The 21,507-nt window shown below is 38.9% G+C and overlaps 1 protein-coding gene across 3 annotated transcripts in view; it reads left to right on the top strand.

Annotated features, from left to right (window-relative positions):
- The window catches only part of LOC114931019 (uncharacterized), a 252,672-nt gene that overhangs the window by 202,314 nt on the left and 28,851 nt on the right, over positions 1 to 21,507 (top strand). For 2 of the 3 annotated variants that reach the window (XM_029302924.2, XM_029302923.2), the window contains 4 exons: positions 10,133 to 10,200; positions 10,563 to 10,823; positions 12,843 to 13,073; positions 17,206 to 17,443. In XM_029302924.2, the coding sequence (XP_029158757.1) occupies positions 10,133 to 10,200; positions 10,563 to 10,823; positions 12,843 to 13,073; positions 17,206 to 17,443 (798 nt within the window). The remainder of the gene's footprint in view (positions 1 to 10,132; positions 10,201 to 10,562; positions 10,824 to 12,842; positions 13,074 to 17,205; positions 17,444 to 21,507) is intronic. The other variant, XM_029302925.2, reaches the window with a different exon arrangement.

The following is a 21,507-nucleotide window of genomic DNA, read 5'->3' as shown; positions in this document are numbered from 1 at the left end:
CATCCCCGGAGGAAGCTGTATTCTATCCCTCTCATAGGATAACCGTCTCTCATGACGTTTGCACCGGGCCGGTTCATAGAACGCGTCTTGAATCTTGCGGTAATACAGTACGAGAGTAAAGCTCCTTAGGGATGTCTCTCAGGATGCCGCGAGGCACTTGAGTTCCCTATTGCATGTGCATCTTCCCCGTTGGTCGAATTCGAGTAAATAATGCATTAATTGACATACATAGCGTAATTGTGTCACGTTTCTCGAGTGAAGTTTTTATCCACCATACAATCTAGACAACGCTTTCTGATAAGAATAAAAATTTATTCGACGCACGAATACTTGTTTGATAATTAGAGTGTACTTTGAAAAAAAAACCGATTTCTATATATATATATATATATATATACTTGAGACACGAGACAAATTGTGTAACGAGTAAGATTAGCAAAGCTCAAGCTTTTCCATTACAAAGGGTCGACATTCGCGTGCGCGAATAATATATAAAAAAAAAGATTCTTTTTAAAATACACGCCCCGATTAATATCGGGATAGGTCTCTCGCAGCTATTTGCACACTGCGGCAATATGAACGTTCATATTACATATCGATGTTTGAGATCCCATAGAAAATTTTTGGACGGCAGTTAAATATCCGTCGCAGCCAGACGCAGAAAAAACACCGGCGACGACTCAATTGGCGAGTTACAAAAAAAAAAAAAAAAAAAATAGCGTTTCCATTCGCTAATGCCCGACATCGTTACCTCCATCTCGCGCTTCTTCCGAGCGGAACTTTTTAGCAATTTGCGCGCGTGTAGGCATAAGGTCCATAATGAGTTGCGCCAGGATGGAGGGAGCGAGAGAGAGAGAGAGAATATAATAAAACTCGTGGCGAAATTAGTCCTCGAACGGAGTGGGCCGGTTGGGAAGCGGAAGCTTTTTAATTATGATCCCATCGGGAGCGCGCGCGGAGCTCGACCTCGTTAATAGATTTCTTTTTCTACCTGCAAACTTTATAACGACTGGTAACAACTCGCCGAAGAAGAATTCGCCGTTTTCGGATTTGCATAGCTACGTAAATGCGATACGCCGGATTATTTATGTAATGTTCGCACCGCGGGCGAGAGCGATTTTACTGCATAAAACGCATTTTTCTACGCGAGTGCGGAAAATGCAGCCGTTTATCGTTTTGTCGAGTAGATTTTTTTTCTTTTCATTATCGCGTTGCTTTCCTATGAACCTTTCACTGTTACGTATACGTTTGTTACATTTGTGTCGTTTATTATTTTTTTTTTGTCTTTTTAAGTAGTGCAAGTAGCTTTATGTTTGAAGGATATATCTTGCTACAGATGTATTACGCAGTAATTGTTGTTATTTGCATATATCTCTCGTGTTTCAAATTCGACTCGTCTTCTCTTTTTTGTTTTGTTTTCACGAGAAGTTTGCTTTAGGGTAACAAATTTCTCTCTCTATCACCCTGTGTATCGCGCTCCCCATATCTCTCCCCTTTCGCGGTCGTATGGGAACGTCGGATCGGGGCCGTATTGCATATTTGCGTACTCGCCAAAACAAAACTATGTGAATTATTTCGATTCCATGTACGCCGTACCTTTGTAACACGATAGGTTTTCGATGTTACGCCGATGCTTGCGGCGGATGTAACATCCTCGGATTTCCGGTCCCTTTCTCTTTCCGTTCCATGTGTGCTCGCGCTTTCGTGTTCTCTGCAAAGTACCCTGAAGAACTACGATCGAATGTGTAAAAAAAGAAGAGTATATCGTAGACCACGATATATTACAACAAATTTCATAAAATTAATTGATGGAGAGATATGTCATGAAAATACATATATTGCAGTAAAACAAATAACAAATGAGAATAAAATTCGAATTTTTCCAGAATTATACATGAATGACTGATATTTTTGCAGTTTATATATCAAATTGAAAAAAAAAAAAAAAAAAAGAAATGAGGACTGTGTGTCTCTTTCGTTAAAGAAACTAACCGTGTTATTCGACATTACGCCATTCGCTTATCTCTCTTTCCGCTAAGTTTCAACGAATCATTTTCTAATTAACTCTCAACCCCCGGGTGATATTTTCCGCTTGCTATAAAATTAAACAGAAATAGGAAATGAGAAAAAGGGACATATTTTTAATACCTGACCGAATGTTTAATCTGTGCTAGATTATTAAAAGGAATAAAAATAACGAATATAAAAAAATCTTTCCTACGTATACATTTTTAAAATGTCAATTAAAAAATATTTTTAAATTCTATAAAAGAGTGAACTCTTAATGAATGATAAACGACAGTACAGAAATAATAAAGTTTCCATTCCATTAATCATTATCTTTAATAGAATAATTAATCGATTTGATGTTTATAATATTTCGATCTTTTGGATCTTTAATGAACTATTCATTCATATTTTTAGAGAATCTAAAATAACAGTGGAAGTAAAAATGTAACAAGGAAGGATATACAGGGTGTCTCAGACCCACGTATCACACGTTAATGGGAGGTTCCTGAAAATGTCGAGAAAAGCCATCATTTTTTTAATGTTCCTAATTCTTGAAATCGTGTATCTTTGTGACTAAGTCTTAAATAAAAATTCTATTAAAGTAAACTGTACCTGAAATTAACTAAAAAATGTAGTTTTGTTAATAATTTATTTTCACAAGGCTTAGTTTCCAAAAAAGCTTTGATTTTCAATCGTTCGTACCTCGAAAATGATTGGTGCCTGGACATTTTCGCTGAGGAAAAATCGTCCCCAAATCGCCTCAGGAATATCCTATTAACGTTAGGTCTGGGACACCCTGTATATACCTTCAACAGACGTTACGAAACGTTACAATAGAGAGACAATAAAGTTTCTCGCGAGAGCCGCTACACACATCCGTCGCGAATACTCCTCGCCTGCGGAATATCAATAGGAATTTCATCAATCGATCGATGGTGCTCGAAATCGGTAGTCGGCGAGCGCGGCGCGAAAATACAGTCAACCGGCCGTAGCATTGACTCGCGCCCGAATTATTTCGGTTTCGCGTACGACGCGGCTTTGTAACGTAATAGGTTTTCGACGTTACAACCGCGCGTCCGCGGCTGAGATATCGGGTTCCCAAATTGTACCCGGACGACACAACCGTGATACTAAACCTAACCCACCCTCAACTTTTGTCCCTCTCGCTCTCTTTTTTTCTCTCGCCCCTTCTTTCTGTGTTTTTCCTCTTTCTCTCTGTATTCTTTTTTCCGGCCGCTCCATTTTATCCGAACTGCATGTGTGTTGTTGTGCGGAGTCGCGGTACACAAACCGGAAATGCGGCCGCCGCGTAGCGACATTCGATTCGGAGTCCGACGCTCATGATTTAGTGAGACCTTGCCGGGCATTTGGTCGACCCAGACTACGTGTCGTCGGTTCAGACGCGTCTCTTTCTACTGTGAGAGCAACCAGAACTGTCGCGGCTTGTATTTAATGGCCTGTACCACGTGGAGCGACTTAAAAGTTTATTGTATAATTAGCATCTCAATTATTTGTATCACAGACGGTGCTATAATAACCAGAAAAATGGCCAAAATTATATTGAAACTATTATAAGAATGATAAGGAACTGTGTACGAAAATAAATGCCCCACGGCGTGTAACTTAGGTTACAATTTTATTCATAAATTTCTAAATTATTTATATTATAGATGATGCTATAATTACCAGAGAAAATACCAAAATAATTCAAACTATTTTAAGAACGACAGAAGATCGTGTACAAAAATAAATGGCTTGGAGTGACTTAATAGGTGCCTAATTTTATTCATAACAATATTTATAGTTGTCCAAATTAATTATATTCCTAAAATGATACTGTTATAATAACCAGAGCAAAGAATAAAATAATTGAAATTAAGAATAGTAGAACATTCGCGTCCTTTTGTTCATAAGTATATAGGAATTATTCTACAGAGATGACGTAATATATAAATTTAGATTGACATTTGACACGAATAAACGTGTGTAAACGATCTGTTAACAGACTCTGAGCCAAAAATATTCACTTCTAAATTACCTGCATTACAAAAGAATGAGAACAGCGGTCAGAGATGGGATTGCTGGACAAATCGTGTTTTATGTTCGGCAGGCATTCATTTGCTCAGCAAGAGAACGAGTTTATACTATGCGGAAAATTTATGTTTTTTAGCGAAAAACGCACGCGAGGGCGCGTTAGAATTATATATATGAATGCCGGATTTGGCCGATAGCATTTTTAATAAATGGCGGTCACACTTGCTCGTGCAAGAATATGTATTGCTCGCGTAATCGTTTCTACCTGTTTTAAAAAGTTATAGTTCCTTCCTGCATCAAAAATTTGCAGGACGTGGAAACGTCCGAGGTATACAATTACATAATTTACGGCGGAAACAAGAAAGCGGGGGAAGCTCTTTTTTTTTTTAATCCCGTCCGGCGGGTAGGGAATAAAAATTCACATTTTAGCAAACACACCAGATAATATATGGGACTGAAAACGCGAATTTTGTTTTGTCGCTAAGAGTGCTCTCGGGAGAGCTCGGCAACATGCGCGTGATTTCAAACTCAGATGCCTTTACACAAAAGCTACTCCATAACCCGGTTTCTCGAAACAAAAATCCCCGCATCATTATAATTATCCCCGTCCCGCGGATCGCTCGCGTCTCTTTCATTGAATAGGAATTTTGCGAAGAAATTACACAATGCGCGCACGCGAGATACAGTCGCTCACGATTTTCATTACGTTCGCGTAGCGCACTTAATTTTAACCGAGTTAGCGACATGCATATTTAAACATTCCCGTAATGCTGCAGGCTACAAAGTAATGTTTTATCAGCTAGGTTGCGCTACGTTGAATCAGTATCACGAATTTGATCAGTCGGGTTACGCTGTTTAAACAGCGCTCCAAATTTCCAAATTCCCGCATTCCTCATCTTATATACATATCGCGTAAACTTTTTCGAGATGATCGTGGACATTATAATAAAAAAAATGCCGGAATAAATTCTCTATCTTTTTTTTTTTTTTTTTTTTTTCCCGGAAATAAGTACGCCAATTTCCGAAAGCGGTTTTCCGCCGTACATTTCGCGTCGAGAGTATCCTTCATTGTGCGCCTTTGATCGACGTGATCCACATTCTGTCTCACGGAGCTCCTCACGTAGATGCCAAAACTTTTTCGTCGTAATGTCGTAAGCTCTCGTGAAAAAGTTTCCGCTTTTCACGGCAGGAAACGACGCGACGAAGTCGTCGTAGCCGTGCAAGTCGTAAATTCGCGATTTTGTTACCTCATTATTTCTTCGCGCAAGTTTGCGCTTCAATCGCGACGACGAAAGTCAGGCTCAATGCTGCCCCCATAAAATTTGGCCGATTGTCTTTACGATAAACGCGTGAAATCTTATTATCGATATATACGACATTACATACATTATATAATTATTCTAGATCGAAATTATGTTATTTTATAATATTATATAATTAATTAAATACAAACAATGGAGAAAAAATATACCGTGTTTTTATCATTCATATAATATTTTATTAGGTCAATTCTCTCATTGTTATAAAATACATTTAATCTCGGTGAAAAATCTGCTGCGGAGAGATGTGCATTAAACTCGATAGTTTTTTCTCGAGTAGCGTGTGTATTTATTCCCGCAAAGCTCCGCGTCGTTTTATACGTTATCATAGCGTAGATAGTCCGACACGGTACCGCTTCTGATGCTGTGTTCTCGCTTAAAATTTAATTCGAGCTCAAAGCCTTGGCTTTATGTCAGTTCGGCGGTCGTGATTGGTTGGTACCTAAGTTTAAGCTCATAGGCTTTGGTTCACTCCCGGACAGAGTGCGCGCGCGCGTATATACGCATATACGTGTGTGTATATGTGTATGCGTGTAGGCATTTAAGGGGTGTGTGACGCAGTGTACAGTAAACCAGGTCACCCCGTCGATGTTCGTAATCCGCCTTCCACAATAAATTTGCGTACGCCCGCGTGATTGTTCAAAACAATGTTGTTTTCGCGTGTGAACGTGCTCGTTGGGGCTGACAGAAATACGAGTATTCGCGAAAGATTTGTTGAAGCGCGGCGGAATCGCGCGTTACCTTCAACGCATTAATACTTGCCAATGTTAAATCGCGAGCGTAGGTATTTGTTTTTTTAGACTCTAAAAAATATATTGATCCAACAAATATTAAAAAAAAAAAAAAAAAAAAAAAAAGAAATAATGTAGTCGCAATCCTGAACGAATTGTGTCTCGGAAATTGAATTTGTAGAGAGAGGAGGGGATGTGTAGTTTAATTATATGGTAACGTAAGTAAATGTGATCAAATTATGTTTACAATAAGCAGGTTTAATCACGTTCATCGAACCGTAGTCATCGTAGAGGCGTATACGCGACAATGGGATTTGCCAGCGCAAGGACGGAGAGATATTATATAATCGCTAGATAATGTATTGCGTGAAAATTACACGGGGTACTCGGTTAATTTTAACGCTGGTGTAAACCCATTTGAAAGATCTCATTGCAGATACCGCGAGGCGATAATGTATGAACAGATTGCTTTTGTTTCTCTCGCCTCGGTTTATTTTCGCCTCTCTGTGTAGCGTTTTAGTACAAAGAATCTTCTCTCAATGTTTATGTACTATATGTATGCAAAGGTCCGGTCGTTCTACTCCATATTCCTATTGTCCTCGTGTTACTAACTTTACCTCGTTTTAAGATACCATGTATCGAATATACGCGCGGCGAGATAAATATCATTTCGCAAAATCGTGCAAACCATTTCTATAGTTACACGCGAATCGAGCTAGAAAAAAATAATCTCCGATACAAAAGTTGAATAATAAAAATACGGAAAATAATTTATAATTTTATATTCGAATTACACATTTAGATAACTCATAGTTACAACAAATACGTGTGTATAGGGGAGATCGAATTGAAGCGGATTTAAGGGCATTAAATTTCGCGACGCTGAACACCTAATTTTCCAAAATCGCGCATTGATTTCGGTCCGATTCGCAAACAAATTCTCACGCGGTCCCCGGGTTCGTTTGCGGTTGGGTTTTCCGCTTCTGCGGACAATTTGCGTATAATGATCGTAACAGCGTGGTCAAAAAGTTCGCCGCACACTCGACGACGGAGAAGAGGCGGGACGCGTCGCGACCAAACGATAATTTATGAAAACGTCACTTTCGACCGCGCGGTCCACCCGCGTCGCGACGCTCTCTCTCTCTCTCTCATGGGCGTCGTTAGCGAAGCACCGTATGTGCCATGTATTTACGCACTAGAGAAATCAATAAACCATGTCCTGGGGAAACGGGTTTAGGCGAGCGAGACGGCGTCAGACGCCCTTCGTGGCGAACAGAGAGGGCGCGAAAGGGGTTGAAACTGTGGGGTAACTCGCTCCCTTCGCACGCTATCCAGCTATTAGACAATGCAAACAGTATCATTGCCCTGTGATCGGCAATTTGGATCTCGATACAGTTCCTTTGATGAAACGCCTCGCCATATATCTTTATCGTGTCTTTTTTTTTTTTTTTTTTTTTTTTTTTTCGTAATTATAATACATTCCAGGTTTCTCGTTTGTGTTTTTTTTTCCTGTTTCGAACCGTATTCATTCTCTTATCCGATATCTCTTCTTCTTCGTCTTCGTTCGAGAAAAAAAGTGCATTCGAAAAATTTTACGCGTTTCCGCAACTTCACATCGAGTTTTTATCCTCCCGCGATAACAAGATGAAAAAAAATTATAATTATCTTGTAATATCAGCGGTTTGCAATAATCCGATATAAGCGAAACCAAATAGAACGTGGATTATACGGTATGGATATTTATACAATGCAACATGTCAACAGTGTGAAAACGGAAGATTACGAATTTGCATTCTGAATGAAATGTTCGTCACTAGATGCAAGGTGTAACGATCGGATTAAAATACAAACGAAACGTGACAAGCGGATTATAGAGAGATGTGAAACCTATAAAAAAAAATTCACCGTTAAAAGTTGTTATAAATTAATATGTAGATATATCAAAATATACAATATTTCGTCACGCGACGCGGCACGAGATAATCGCCGAATCAGACGAATTTTATATTAAGCTTTGACCGAAATTCTCTTATTTGCAAAATTGTATGCATATGCATTTCATCGATAACACATTTATATTCCGCTCCGCGAAAATAATTCTCGCGTTAATAACTCGCGATCATTAATAATTCACGCGTAATGAAAAGACCATGATAGATTGACACAGATCTTCGGAGACAGCGACTGGAAAAAACGAGAAACGAATCGCCATCTCGTCCCGTTTCGTCTCATCTCGCGTTATTAGTGCGAAGTTCATCGAGCGATGAAGCATCAGAATTGTTGAGGGTCGACGAAGGGTCGATCTTTAACGGCGGCTCTCTCGTTAAAATGCGAATACTCGATTTAACGTAAAACCATTCGGTTAAGTAAATATACAGCCAGCCAAACGAACGGCACGATTGATCGAGCGGAGAAATCAAGGCGATTTTAGGCGACACGAATCACATCTCGTCATTAACACGTGACTTTTATGCAACGCGTTCGAGAGAGTCACATGTATTAGGACGACAAAAAGTTTTGATTGTGCGACTCGGCTGCGTTTCCAGACTCTTATTATCTATAACACGAACCGTGTCGCGGAAGAGTCAACGTTCGGTCTATATCAAATAATTTTGCAAATCCCAAACTCGCGTCGACATGCAAAAACAAACTTTGCAAAGTGACAAACTTGGCAAACTTCGTTTCGTGATTGCAGATCACGACCGGCGCGAGTTTGCGCGATTAAGCATTTACGTATTTCCGCATCACGATGGAGATTGCGCCGATAAGCTCAAACTTATTATGTTATTCCCCGGAAGATTTAGTTGGAAATCGATTTTTCTCTATTGACGAATCGCGAAACAAACTACACCTTCATCGAAGATTGATGACGTTCGGGGGCGTGATGCTGGGAAAACGCGTCGCGTGCATCCGTAGATGAGCGAAAAGACAAACACGGGACAAACATGGTGACGTCAGTGGAACAGATAAAAGAGGGAAGAGCGAAGGAAGGAAGAAAGAGAGATGGAGGAGTCCAACGAGTAGTATCGCGTAGCTACTTAAAACTTTCGGAGCTTGTCTTGTGTCCTTACTAGTTGGCACCTTGCTTACTTAGCTCAGGTCTGCAACTTACCTTCTCCCTTCTTCGTCGTTTCCCGTTCTTCGCTCCCTTCTCGCCCTTTCGTCCCTTTCCACTCCCACTCCGTAGCTTAAGTCGAAGTTTACCTTTGTTCCCGGCTGTCAGTCCGATATAGTTTCCGGCTATACTATCGCCGCTCCACCGTCGGTTGCATCTGCTGCTATGTACACCGCGAAAGCTCCCGAGTTGTAACGATATTAATCCGCTTTAGCGATGCATTTTCAAAAGGACGATAATCGGCGAAATCGTCGTCGCGTTCGTCGGCGATTCTCGGGGTGTCGTCGTCGCGCGACAGAAATTATACTTCGGTGTTTGGCTTGGAAATTTATGCGATATTCAAATACGACGACCCGCGAGATGCTTTATATCTTTTTCCAGAGTAGGAAATCAACGTAAATGGAGTGAGGCCGCGGACGAACAATTCTTGTATGTTTGCAATTTGCGTTTCAAACAAATCGTTCAAAATTATTGAATAAAATATACTTTGAAATTGATCCTTTTGTTTTGTGCACTAGGCTATACGTACGTATAATTCTAAAATAGAAATTTTATTCGATGTCTGATTGATGATCATTCTCTTTCACGATGATACTTAAATTGTATCAAAAAGTATATATGAATATTTCTTGGGAAAAAAATATTTTAGATTATTTTGTATATTTCATTGTTATAATGGAAAGATATATATATATATATATAGCAATATATCGCAAATTTTTTTTGCTTATTTTAATACGTAAATAGATAAAGTTATAACATATCGAAAATGAAACATTTGAGAGGTACACGATAAAAGGTTTGCACAAAAATAAAATAAAACAATTATGCATGCATGCAATCTATAAATTTTTAAACAACAAAAGCTCTGTTGAGAGTAACATATAACATTCATAATTGCTTTTTTTCCATTTTTGTTTCAGAAAGTATAGGTGTTATCGCTGTATCGTGATGCATGCACAACATGCCAACGTGCTGCAATACAAAGAAAGTAAGATGCATTTTTAAATCTGTACGTATATCTTTAAGAGATATTTAGCTTCTCCTAAATTTAGAGTCTCCTAAAAATCTCTTGATTAAATCTTATTATAATCTTTCACATTCTAAAATACTATCTAATATTACTTTATCATCTCATCTTGCTTAATTTCATTTCTAATAATTTTTCAGAATCTCTCCATCCCATTCTCATCTATTTATTTTTATTTTCTTCTTTCCACCATCGACTGTTTTACTCTCATGTTAAAACTTGATTCAAATGTCACGTATCTCGAAACAATAAATGTTTTATGGATCTCATCGTCTCATTTGTATACGAGGATTACTGTTGCAACGTCTCGCTGTTTTTATTAGCTTATTGCACGAGCGAGCCACCGGAACCGAGTCTGCAGACCCAATGCAGCATATTGACCAGCGACGCCACTCTGATCTCTCTGTTTCGCTCCAATGCAGCGCCGCTGCCCTGTCCCATTAAGGGTCCCTTGGAGTTCACGTACACCCACGGTGATATGGAGTGCAATATGCCGCGGTCACGGGCGGAAACGTGTACGCAGGACTCGCGTCTGCTTCTGCGCTATCAAGCGTGCGCCAACGTTCATTCGTCTGAAAGCGTGGGTCAGTATTCTCCCCGCGTCATTATTATTCTCCCCGTGCTGACACATGTGACAAACTCATTTTACACGAACGGGCCAGATATCAGCGATAGTGGCCGCTCGAACGCGGATATACGATCGCCTTTTTTTTTTGAGCCGTTGATAACTCTCTTCCATGTCTCTTTCAACACATGTCTTTTTTAATAAAATTATTCAAATTTTTATGAAATATCTTGAAAACAATATAGTTGATGCCAGTTTGGAAAGTACAGTTTAAAAAGAAAAGTTTTAAATGTGAAGAGAAGCGATGTTTTCAAATTAATGAATTTATATAATTCTTTTGAAAAGGGAATTTTCCTTTTCTTCACTAGATTTTAATATATACAATGTATAATAAATATCATACAATAGATAGGCACCATACAATAAACACTACATGTAAAACGATATTGTTATACCAACATGCATTGTATAATATCCATTTACGCGGCAATTGTGTTTACACCTGTTTACATACGCTCACAATTTGTCAAATGAATACCCAAACAATTATGAATTATACAACATGGCAGTCCAATCACTGCCTAGTGACATTTTGTTATTGGCCCATAATTAATTCGTTGCAATCTACGCTTATAAAGCGCTCGTTGAATATCTCGATATATCGATGCAAATTGCGAGGTATGCATGCCGTGGATGCAAAGTTTCAATTCGTAACTCTATTGTCATCGAATTTTCCCCCATTTCCACGAAATTTGAATATTTAAATTATTTTAATTTTATTTACCGTCGACTCTCTCCATTGAAAAATACATATATTTATCGAATGAATAAGAGTCTTCCCGGGAAGGTAGCCCCCGATTGTTTTAATTCCGCTTGAATCGCGAACGACAAGCAGCCCATCATCCGCGATATAAGTGTCCCGTCGACTCATCATTGTCGTCGAAACGCGCGAATTCGCGGCGAGTTTCGATGCGTAAAAAGGAATTATGACGTCGCGGCGCTTCCGCGGTGACGTTAACATCCAGCTTGACATTAATTAACACGACGCGCAAGGCCTGTAACGATCAATAAAGCTCGCGGCTGCGGAATGAATGATTAATGGCCTTGTCAATTACCATTTGTTGCTGGGCTTGTCCAAACGATTTTGCGCAATTATCATCGGCCCGAGTCCTGATCGTCCATCTCGATATACGCGAGCGCGAATAAATGAATACACGAGCGCGTTCACGCACTCGCGAATACGTCCCGTTACGTACGTACGCATAGTGTATAATGCGTTTTCATGAACATTCATATATATCGCGTTTATAACTTCTGCAGATAGCTTTATCCGCGGGACAATGTTTGGCAGTAAACCTCTATTTACGATTCGATTATTAATAGACTCGTATAGACGGAACTTTATTCGCCTCGACGAGATATACAGGTTGTCCTAGATCACTCGTTAATGGGAAATTCTTCAGGCGATTCGGAGACGATTTTTCCTCAGCGAAAATTTCCAATCATTCTCGAGTCCAATAATCATTTTCGAGTTATAAATGGTTAAAAATGAAAGTTTTTTTGTAAACTGAGCTTTGGAAAAAAAAAATATTAACAAAACTACATTTTTTAGTTAATTTCAGGTCAAGTTTACTTTAATAGAAGTTTAACCTAAGGCTTAGATACATGATTTTAAAAACTAGGAACTTTAACAAAATGATGACCTTTCTCGACATTTTCGCTGAGGAAAAATCGTCTCCAAATAACTTTAGGAGTCTCCCATAAACGGATGGTTCGGTTGGGACACTGGATAATCTCTCGCATCGTTGTATAACCGTCAGCTGGGGATACTTCAACGTATTATAGAATTGAACGTATTACAATTTATGTTTTCCCATTTCTCTGTAAACGTACATGTTACATACATGTACATACATCTCTCTCGCGCGTCTCAATACAGCGGGCCCCGCGTGTATTTTGATGGAATAAAAACAGAGAAAAAACAATGGTTATTATTGGATACATACCAATTTGCAGTTGTGACGGTTTGTTTTTCTAGACGTAGAATTGGAGTGCCTGGCTCATTGGAGGGAGGGCAGCACAAATTACATGGTCGCGCGTTTGAACAGCGATCGTAACGATCGTAAAACAAGCGACGAGGAGAGCTACAGATGCTTTATTTACACAAATCCATCGAACAACACGTGGAATCTCGCGCAGAGCTCGGACGCCGCTTGCAATGGATTGATCAGCGTCACCGAGGCCGCTAAAACGTTCAAAATGATGCAAAGTAAGTCTCCTCTTTTCCTCACAGCTTCTTCAAAAGGTAGTTGGAATTTTTTCAAAGAAAAAATCGCAATTTAAATATTGAAATGTATTTTTGCTGCGATTTATTATAGAAGGGTGTACACGCGCTATCTGAATATTAAGAGGACGTATTGATACTCGCGCAAAAATATTCAGCTGTTCGGAGAATTCTGAGCTAGAAAAATGGAAAGAATGATCCATTTTTTATTCCCCCCTTTTAAATAACGGAGTATCCGACCGTGTTTCCGGCGCGACGCGAAAAATCGAATTAACGATCGAAATTCTGCGGGAAAGAGCCGTTTAATCGATATATAGCGAGAGAGGTGGCGGATCGGCGCGTATAACTCGAAGCCGGTCATATACATATGTGGAGAGGTCGGCTCTCTGAGAACGAGAGCACGTAAACTATGAGAGTGCCTGCGGACACCAGATCGAATTCTTGTCCGGCATACTGTCATAATCCCCTCCCTCTGGCTGGTGGTCAACGCCAGGTACTTGGGGTATTCCATAGGCATCACATAGCTACACATAGCCTTGCCAGATTGGGACGATCTTGTAGCAGGATTCATGGTTAACCAAATTGAGGGCAACAGACCGGGCGCGTCGGTTTGATCACCGAGTCAAACGACGAGCGCAGTTTACGCGTCCGGAAGGATCGATATAAACCGAGTCTACGTCCATTTTGAGAAAGGATCTCTTATCGAGGGGGCCGAATAATCGAATAATCGTCGTTCGTTAAACCCGGGGATTTTCTATTAAAAAGTCCGTCCGCTTTTGATTTTCGCTCTCGAAGCGCGGGAAAGTCAAGCGTGTATAAATTGAAATAAAACTCGAGAGTGGTCTACGATTATCTCACTGTATTAATATCATTGTTATTCTCATTTATCGCGGATGTCGATGAATCCGTGTTATCGGAGGAATTACAAAGCTGCCGCTTTATATACGAGTATATTTCGAAATATATATATATATATATATGTACATATATATATATATATATAGATATGCGGCCGTGCTACTCGAGCAAATTCAACTCGAGCGTTAAGTAGCTTAAAAATTTTTCAGCGACGCCCTTGGCACGGCATCGCGAATGTTTCGTTAACCCCCTACCCCGATTCCTCGTTTCCATTTAAACTTTCCAGGAAGCAGATTAACCCCGGGATCTCGAGCTACGTCGAGCTTCCCGCACCGAAGTGCCCGCCCATGGATGAAGAGAACGCGTTTCAGCCGACGCGCAATAACTTCTATCTAGCCTAGCCGATAAATATTCACGTGTCCCCATTTTTTCTTCAACTGTTTCTCTACGTTTCTATTAATCCTCAAAAATGCATGCAAATCCGAGACACGATACTACTTAACTTTCAACAAGATATTATATATTCGATGATGATTCATCGAAATACGTTTTTTAATCTGTTTCGCTCAAGAGGAAATTATTAAAGACCGTTAGAGTTTTTCTTTTTTCTTTTAAATTACAGTTTGTACTCTCTCTCTTACGTTGCTTTAAAAATCTGCGATGCATTAAGAGATCATCTCGAGAAATATTGTATAGAGTAAGAAACAGAGAGAGCCAGAACAAATTTGCATAGCGGGAAAAGAAATACCGTTACGCGAAAAACCGAGAATATCATTGCATAGTAAATGCATACACATAACTACAAAATAGCACATATATACATATATAGAACATTGTAAATTGTAAAATAAATACTACATTTTTTAAATCTTTTTACATATTCCTGGCGTGGTATTGTTAAATTTTGTATAAGTTGTTTTTATTAAAAATGACGTTATTCAAGAAACTTATTTTTATACCTCATATTTTGAATAATTTTTTTATATAATAAAAAAATTAGATTTGATATGAATAAGCATATTAAATTAATGCGAGAAAATCAAAGATTGCAAAGTGCTTTTTTTTCTTTTTTTTAATGATTTTCAGTATTAATTAATTTGATCGCTGTTGTAGCGCAACATTTTCTCTACGAGATATTATTTTCGCTATTTCTATTAAAGATTGAGGCTGCAGTTTTCAAATAACCGTTGCCGACATACTGCGGAATTACAATCTTTTCGAGGTAACGTAACGGCATTACATGCGGTCTGACTAAGGAAAGATATAAGGGGATGGGTGTAATTTACTTTGAACAAAGCATGCATTTCCTCTTCTATTTCGCCGCGAGCGTGACTCATTTTAATACGTATTTTGTTGTACGCTTGGTGCTCACATACGTTGCAAAATTTTAGTAAAGCATTAAAAAAGATTTTTTTTTATTTTAATTCGAAACTATTCGCGTATTTGTGAAATTTGTTTGAAACACAAAAATCGACGCTTAAAATACAGCTTTTTTAAAATGATTTTATTCGCTATTGCGTTTTGTGCAAAAATGCAAGGAGTCTAAATTTGCAAGATACAAAAGATGCTAATGTCAAAGTTATTCTGCTATCAACGTACACACAAATAATTATAAATATGAAAATTTCTTTTCCTCGTCATGAAAAATATTTTAAACAAATCAACTCAATTTCTCCACATATGTATATATATGTATATCACGAGAATATTACGTATAAAATAATTATGTTACGAAGAGCGAGTAGCTCTCGCAATAATGAAATAATTACGTAAAACTTTCCGGCCGTTTCTTTATCGCCATCGTTATGCCATTCTCTTATCATTGATGACGACGACGTACACGATAAGTTGCGTAATTTCGGGCAACTATAGTGTTACAACGCACGCACACACTCGATTGAATTATCGATTAGCTTTTAGTTGCACGCAGGTTGGATGCGGCGTGCACGCAGCATACTTTGTCGCTCGTGCATTTTTAACGGTCCATTAATTCACGGTGCACGGTGATTGATAACCATGAGCAGCCGACCATTGACATCGGAATAACTGTTCACTGGTGACAGAGCAGTCGACGCGTATTTATAACAAATTATTTTGGCGTCGATCCGACACGCGCGAACCAAACTTTTCGGCTTAACGTCTTCTGCTCGATTTCCGTCGGTTTTTTTTTTTTTTTTTTTTTTTTTTTTTTTTGTAACGCGTAATATCGATATAATTTTTCCATGACATTCTACTTTACGTGTAAACGACGAATTTTAATATTTCAATCAATAATGTCGGGAACAGTGCTGGATTATTATCGCAACAATGCAGTGCATTATGCGTTGTAATGTATAACTTGTGCGCGTGTGTTAATGAAGCTAATGAGTTGGTTAATATACATCACATTTACGTGTGATGTATGTTATTCGCATGTAATTATTACGCTAGTTACGAATATAATGCCATTGAAAGCGTCGTATTGTAATTAACGCAGAATTCGGGATGAAGATTAGTTGAATGTCGATTCGATTTTTATTCGCTCTATGAAATTCTTTGACGGAGGGATGCAAGGACCTGATAAATGCACAGGAAACAGCCGGAGAAACGAAGTTTACAACATAGAGAAGATGGAGAGGTCAAAGTTTACTTATGCCGGATTATCTGCTCGAGGACCCCGTGAACTTAAAGAGTCGGGAACCTGCTTACAGTTATATTATGCATTTCGAGTTTGAAATAACTGCGTTAAGAGCGCGGAGTTACACAGAGAGCTCTCTAAGAATAAAGCCGCGGCTATTTCTTGACACGTAATTACATTCGCATTTAACAGTCGTCCGAATTTGCAATGCGGAGATGAAAATTGCAGGAATTAAACTGTTGGCGTTGCGGCGATAATCAACTTTGCAATTTCGTTTTTGTCGTTTTGCTTCAACGCTTTGAAAATGCCAAAATATTTTCAATAATCGCGAGCACCAATGAGAGAGAAAAATTCCTAGAATTCTGTGCTTAAATTACATCACCCGCCCAATTCTGTCCTCGCTGTTAAAACCGTAATTGTTTTTGCGCTTTCAAATTTTAATCTATGTAGCGGATGAAATGAGGACGGATATTCAAGGAGATATCGTTACGAGAATTGCACAGTTCGCAAATAATTTCGATGTTTTAACCGTATGGAATATATCACACAAAAGCGTGAAAATTTGTGTCGCGGGGCGAAAATCTCTTCGACGACAAACAGAGATCCACTCTCACCATCCACGACCATCTTTTCACGTTACAGAAAAGCCACCGGAGTATTGCAAGTATCCGTCCTGGGTGACCGATAAATCGTGGGTGGCTTTGGATCGAATGGCGTCCCGGCTCCTGGCGTCGCCTTACAACCTCACGATCCTAGATCGAAACGAGACCCGCCTTGTTTGCCATTCAGCTGTCCCTATTGATGATCATCGTCATCATTATTCCATGCCGATCGATAGGGAGAACCAAAAGCAGTTCATTGCGAAGGCGACGCGAGATTGGTAAGTCTATTCATTTTATTTCTATATATAAACAGGAAAGAGTAGGGTAATGTGGGATAATAATTCAATATGTTACCGGAGAGATGTATCAATTGCGAAAAGTATCTCGAGTGAACTTTATCCTCTCCTCTTCTTTTTTCTGTCAATTTTGTGAGAAAACAGAAAATGATCGAAATATTTGTTATTATTAGAAGAGCGAAAAAAAGAAATGCATTTTCCAATTTGTGATAACGAGCGTAATTATCAGATTGGTAAATCTATCAATAATTTATTTCTATATACAAACAGGAAAGAATAGGGTAATGTGGGATAATAATTCAATATGTTACCGGAGAGATATATCAATTGCGAAAAGTATCTCAAGTAAATTTTATTCTCTCCTCTTCTTTTTCTGTCAATTTTGTGAGAAAACAGAAAATGATCGAAATATCTGTTATTATTAGAAGAGCGAAAAAAAGAAATGAATTTTCCGGTTGATAACGAGCGTAATCATCAGATTGGTAAGTCTATCCATTTTCTTTCTATAAATAAACAGGAAAGAATAGGGTAATGTGGGATAATAATTGAATATGTTACCGGAGAGATATATCAATTGCGAAAAGTATCTCAAGCAAATTTTATTCTCTCCTCTTTTTTTCTGTCAATTTTGTGAGAAAACAGAAAATGATCGAAATATCTGTTATTATTAGAAGAGCGAAAAAAAGAAATGCATTTTCCGGTTGATAACGAGCGTAATTATCAGATTGGTAAGTCTATCCGTTTTATTTCTATATATAAACATTTTATTTCTATATATAAACAAGAAATAATAGAGTAATGTTGGATAATAATTGAATATATTACCGGAGAGATATATCAATTGCGAAAAGTATCTCGAGTAAACTTTATCCTCTCCTTTTCTTTTTTCTGCGAGAATTTTTTGAGGAAAAAGAAAATGATCGAAATATCTGTTATTATTAGAAGAGCGAAAAAAAGAAATGCATTTTTCGGTTTGTGATAACGAGCGTAATTATCGGAACAGCGAGTATAGGTAATACAATAATCGTGAGCTTCCGCATACATGTAAATGAATGTGCATGAACATCGAGAACCTCTACTTTGGTCCGTGCACCACTCAATCTTTCCTCGCCTCGCGATATACTATAACCGGAATGTCAATATAGGTCCATATACCCATCCAGGTTCTCTCATTAAAGCATTCGTGCGGGCGAGTTCGCGCGACGTGACGTATCGCTTTTAATCGTCCCTGTATCGTGTACGTGTACATGAGAGGCCCGGATTATTCGCGCCCCACTGCCGCCGAGAATACGATTCATCGTTAAAAGCTGGGATAAAAGTGCTTATTGGAACGTGTGTTTGCCGGACATATCCGCGGGAACAGCGTTAAAGTGTTTACTACTCGTCGAGGCACACGGAAGAATCGGCCCAGAAAACGCGCCAAGGCCGATTTGGATTTTTTTTTATTTTTTTATTTTTTCTCTTTCTCTTTTTCCCTTCGTTCATTCCGCAAAGCTGTGAAGCGTGTCCAAACATCCGTTGTTTGCCGAGCGAAGATAAATTTCTTACTTCGTTTCCATCCCGGAGGTGGTACGGAGACGGTTTAAAAAGGAAATTTTCTTGATTACGAGAGAGAGGTTTTATAAACTCGGCTGTGTAAAATTATACGAGTAAGTTTAAACGATGGCGAATTCCTGCGCCTATCCGGAATATGAATCTTGCGTTTTATGTGCTGTACAATTTTTGATATATATACCTATATATATTATTACAATAAATATCTGATTATATAATAGACCAAATTAATGAAATAAAATGCAGACTGACATTCGATAAATATATTATACGATTACGTTGAACAGAGAGAAATATCGTACTATGCTCTCTTCATTTACCTATCCCGAAGAAATTCGGTCGAGCATAACTTCTCAGCGATTAATATCCTCACTTAGAAAGGTTCCGAGAATAATGTCGCGGTACGGGCGCGACAGCTGCTCGAAGAATTCCTTTACTTGGATATCACGATATTAAGATGACGTAGAGTGGAAGAGAGAGAAAGAGAGAGAAACGAGGGAAGAAAGAATTACTTTTCTTTGACATTAAGCTGCGTCTGATCGAGCGCAAAGCTTTACTACTTGGATGGCTCGCAAATAGGGTCATTTCGATTCACATTTTAATATCCTGTAATTCTTGTTTCCCATGTATAAGTAATAGCATCGAAGTACAATAATTACAATATTATATACCCGTCATATATTTATGAGAGCTGAGGATTAATTTCCGAATTATTTAATGTTCAAATGTGAAGAGAGACATCGCATTATTCGCATAAAGAAATATAATGTCTTGCTAAAGAAAATTTGGTACGAAATTTATTACACGCGATTATGGTTTGTCAGTAATGCAGGCGCTCTTAAAAATCTTACATTTCTTTTATCAGAGTCGTCTTGAGGAGATTTTTTTCTCTTTACGTCGCACACCGACAAATGCCAACAATAAAAAGCGACGTGCCATTTCCTCCGACTGACTTACATCTTATTTCTCGGCCGACGTTCTTCATTCCAAGGGGTTTTTATTATCCCCTTTAAAATTCTCGCAGCCTGATGCGCGGCGAATAATAATTATTGCAAAGGACATCAACGTGTTAAGCGTTTACTATTTCTCGCGAGGTTGTTGAGCGCGTAAAAAAGGCGCGTGAAGGAAAAAAATGCAATTTTCTCTCCTCGATTCGTACGTCCGTCTCTCGACACCATCCAAACACTCGTCTTTCATCGTTTTTCGATTTAAACGTTTCTTCGTATATAGCTCGCGCAACAACTCGGGCTTGGTTTTGTTACGTGGACGGAAAGTTCTCGCAAGAGCACGAAGACTTTCATAGTTTCATTGTCATCTTTCATCGGCTATAACCGATGCGTTTCCGTTATATACTCGCGGAAACGTCGAAAAAGACAAACGTCGATTCCGACATCTTTCGACATGCGCGAGAAAACCTCTTACATATTTCTCTCGTCGATTCGATTTATTCTCCGACGCGAAAAGGTGTAAGTAACGATATAATGAATCGGACAGTATATAATTATATATCCAAGTTTCTCGCTCTCTTCTCGCTAAGAATCGTCAACGACGAAAATTCTTGGAATCGAGCGACGGATGATTATGGTTAATCGTTTCCATGAAACCGTGATATCGCACCTACGTCATTATCTAAATGTCTAAACGATGTCGGACAAAGAAATAAGTGCATGACACGACTGCTGACATTATGCTAGGGAAATGACCTGCAATCTTCCCATCCATCGATCGCTATTTCTGTGCCTTGCACGGAACAATCAGCCGACCTTATATCGCATATATACATATATACATTCACGTAAGTGCAGAAGTGCCGCAGATATTACGCCGTTCGGGTATAATATTATGGTAATAAAAATATGATGAATACAAGCGTATAAATTTTTCATTATTCGATAGATAAAACTAACGAGGATATATACATTTTTCATGGGACGATGAATAATGTGCGAACGAATTTTCAGGTTATTAAAAAAAAATATAAAATAAATTACTCTTAACTACCATTAATTTATATAGATTGCCTTTAACGCTGCTACGAAATGTTGCGAAAATCGTGCGGGAACACATATCATTTTCGAGACGTTGCTCGCGAATGCGCGCGAATTTTCGTTTGACGCCTGCCTCCAACGTACTTATATGGTATGTAAGTGTTCACCGGCGGAATTCTCCTTATTTCGCGAAATCTTCCCCACGCTGCTCTTCCTCGCGCTTTAATATACCCGCGATTACGCGCCAGCTCGCGACTTTATGAGAAACTCCGTCCGGGATCCGCGTTTCCTTGCTATGCGCGACAAGAAGATGAAGAGGGAGACGGCAGCGAAGGAGGTAGGGGTATTCTTTTATACCAGGCAAGCACAGATTTCGCGAATTCATATTTTCGTGACGATTGCGGAAAGAGGAACACGAGAAAAAGCGGCTCGTCTGCGGAAAATTACGCGATCGACCAAGATTCTCGATCGCGAATCAGCCGGATCTTTATATATATCTTTTTA

The sequence above is a fragment of the Nylanderia fulva genome, unplaced genomic scaffold (assembly GCF_048542155.1).
Source record: "Nylanderia fulva isolate GAGA-0341 unplaced genomic scaffold, ASM4854215v1 Scaffold1, whole genome shotgun sequence".
Taxonomy (NCBI): Eukaryota; Metazoa; Arthropoda; class Insecta; order Hymenoptera; family Formicidae; genus Nylanderia; species Nylanderia fulva.
This window is presented reverse-complemented; position numbering and strand designations above follow the sequence as displayed.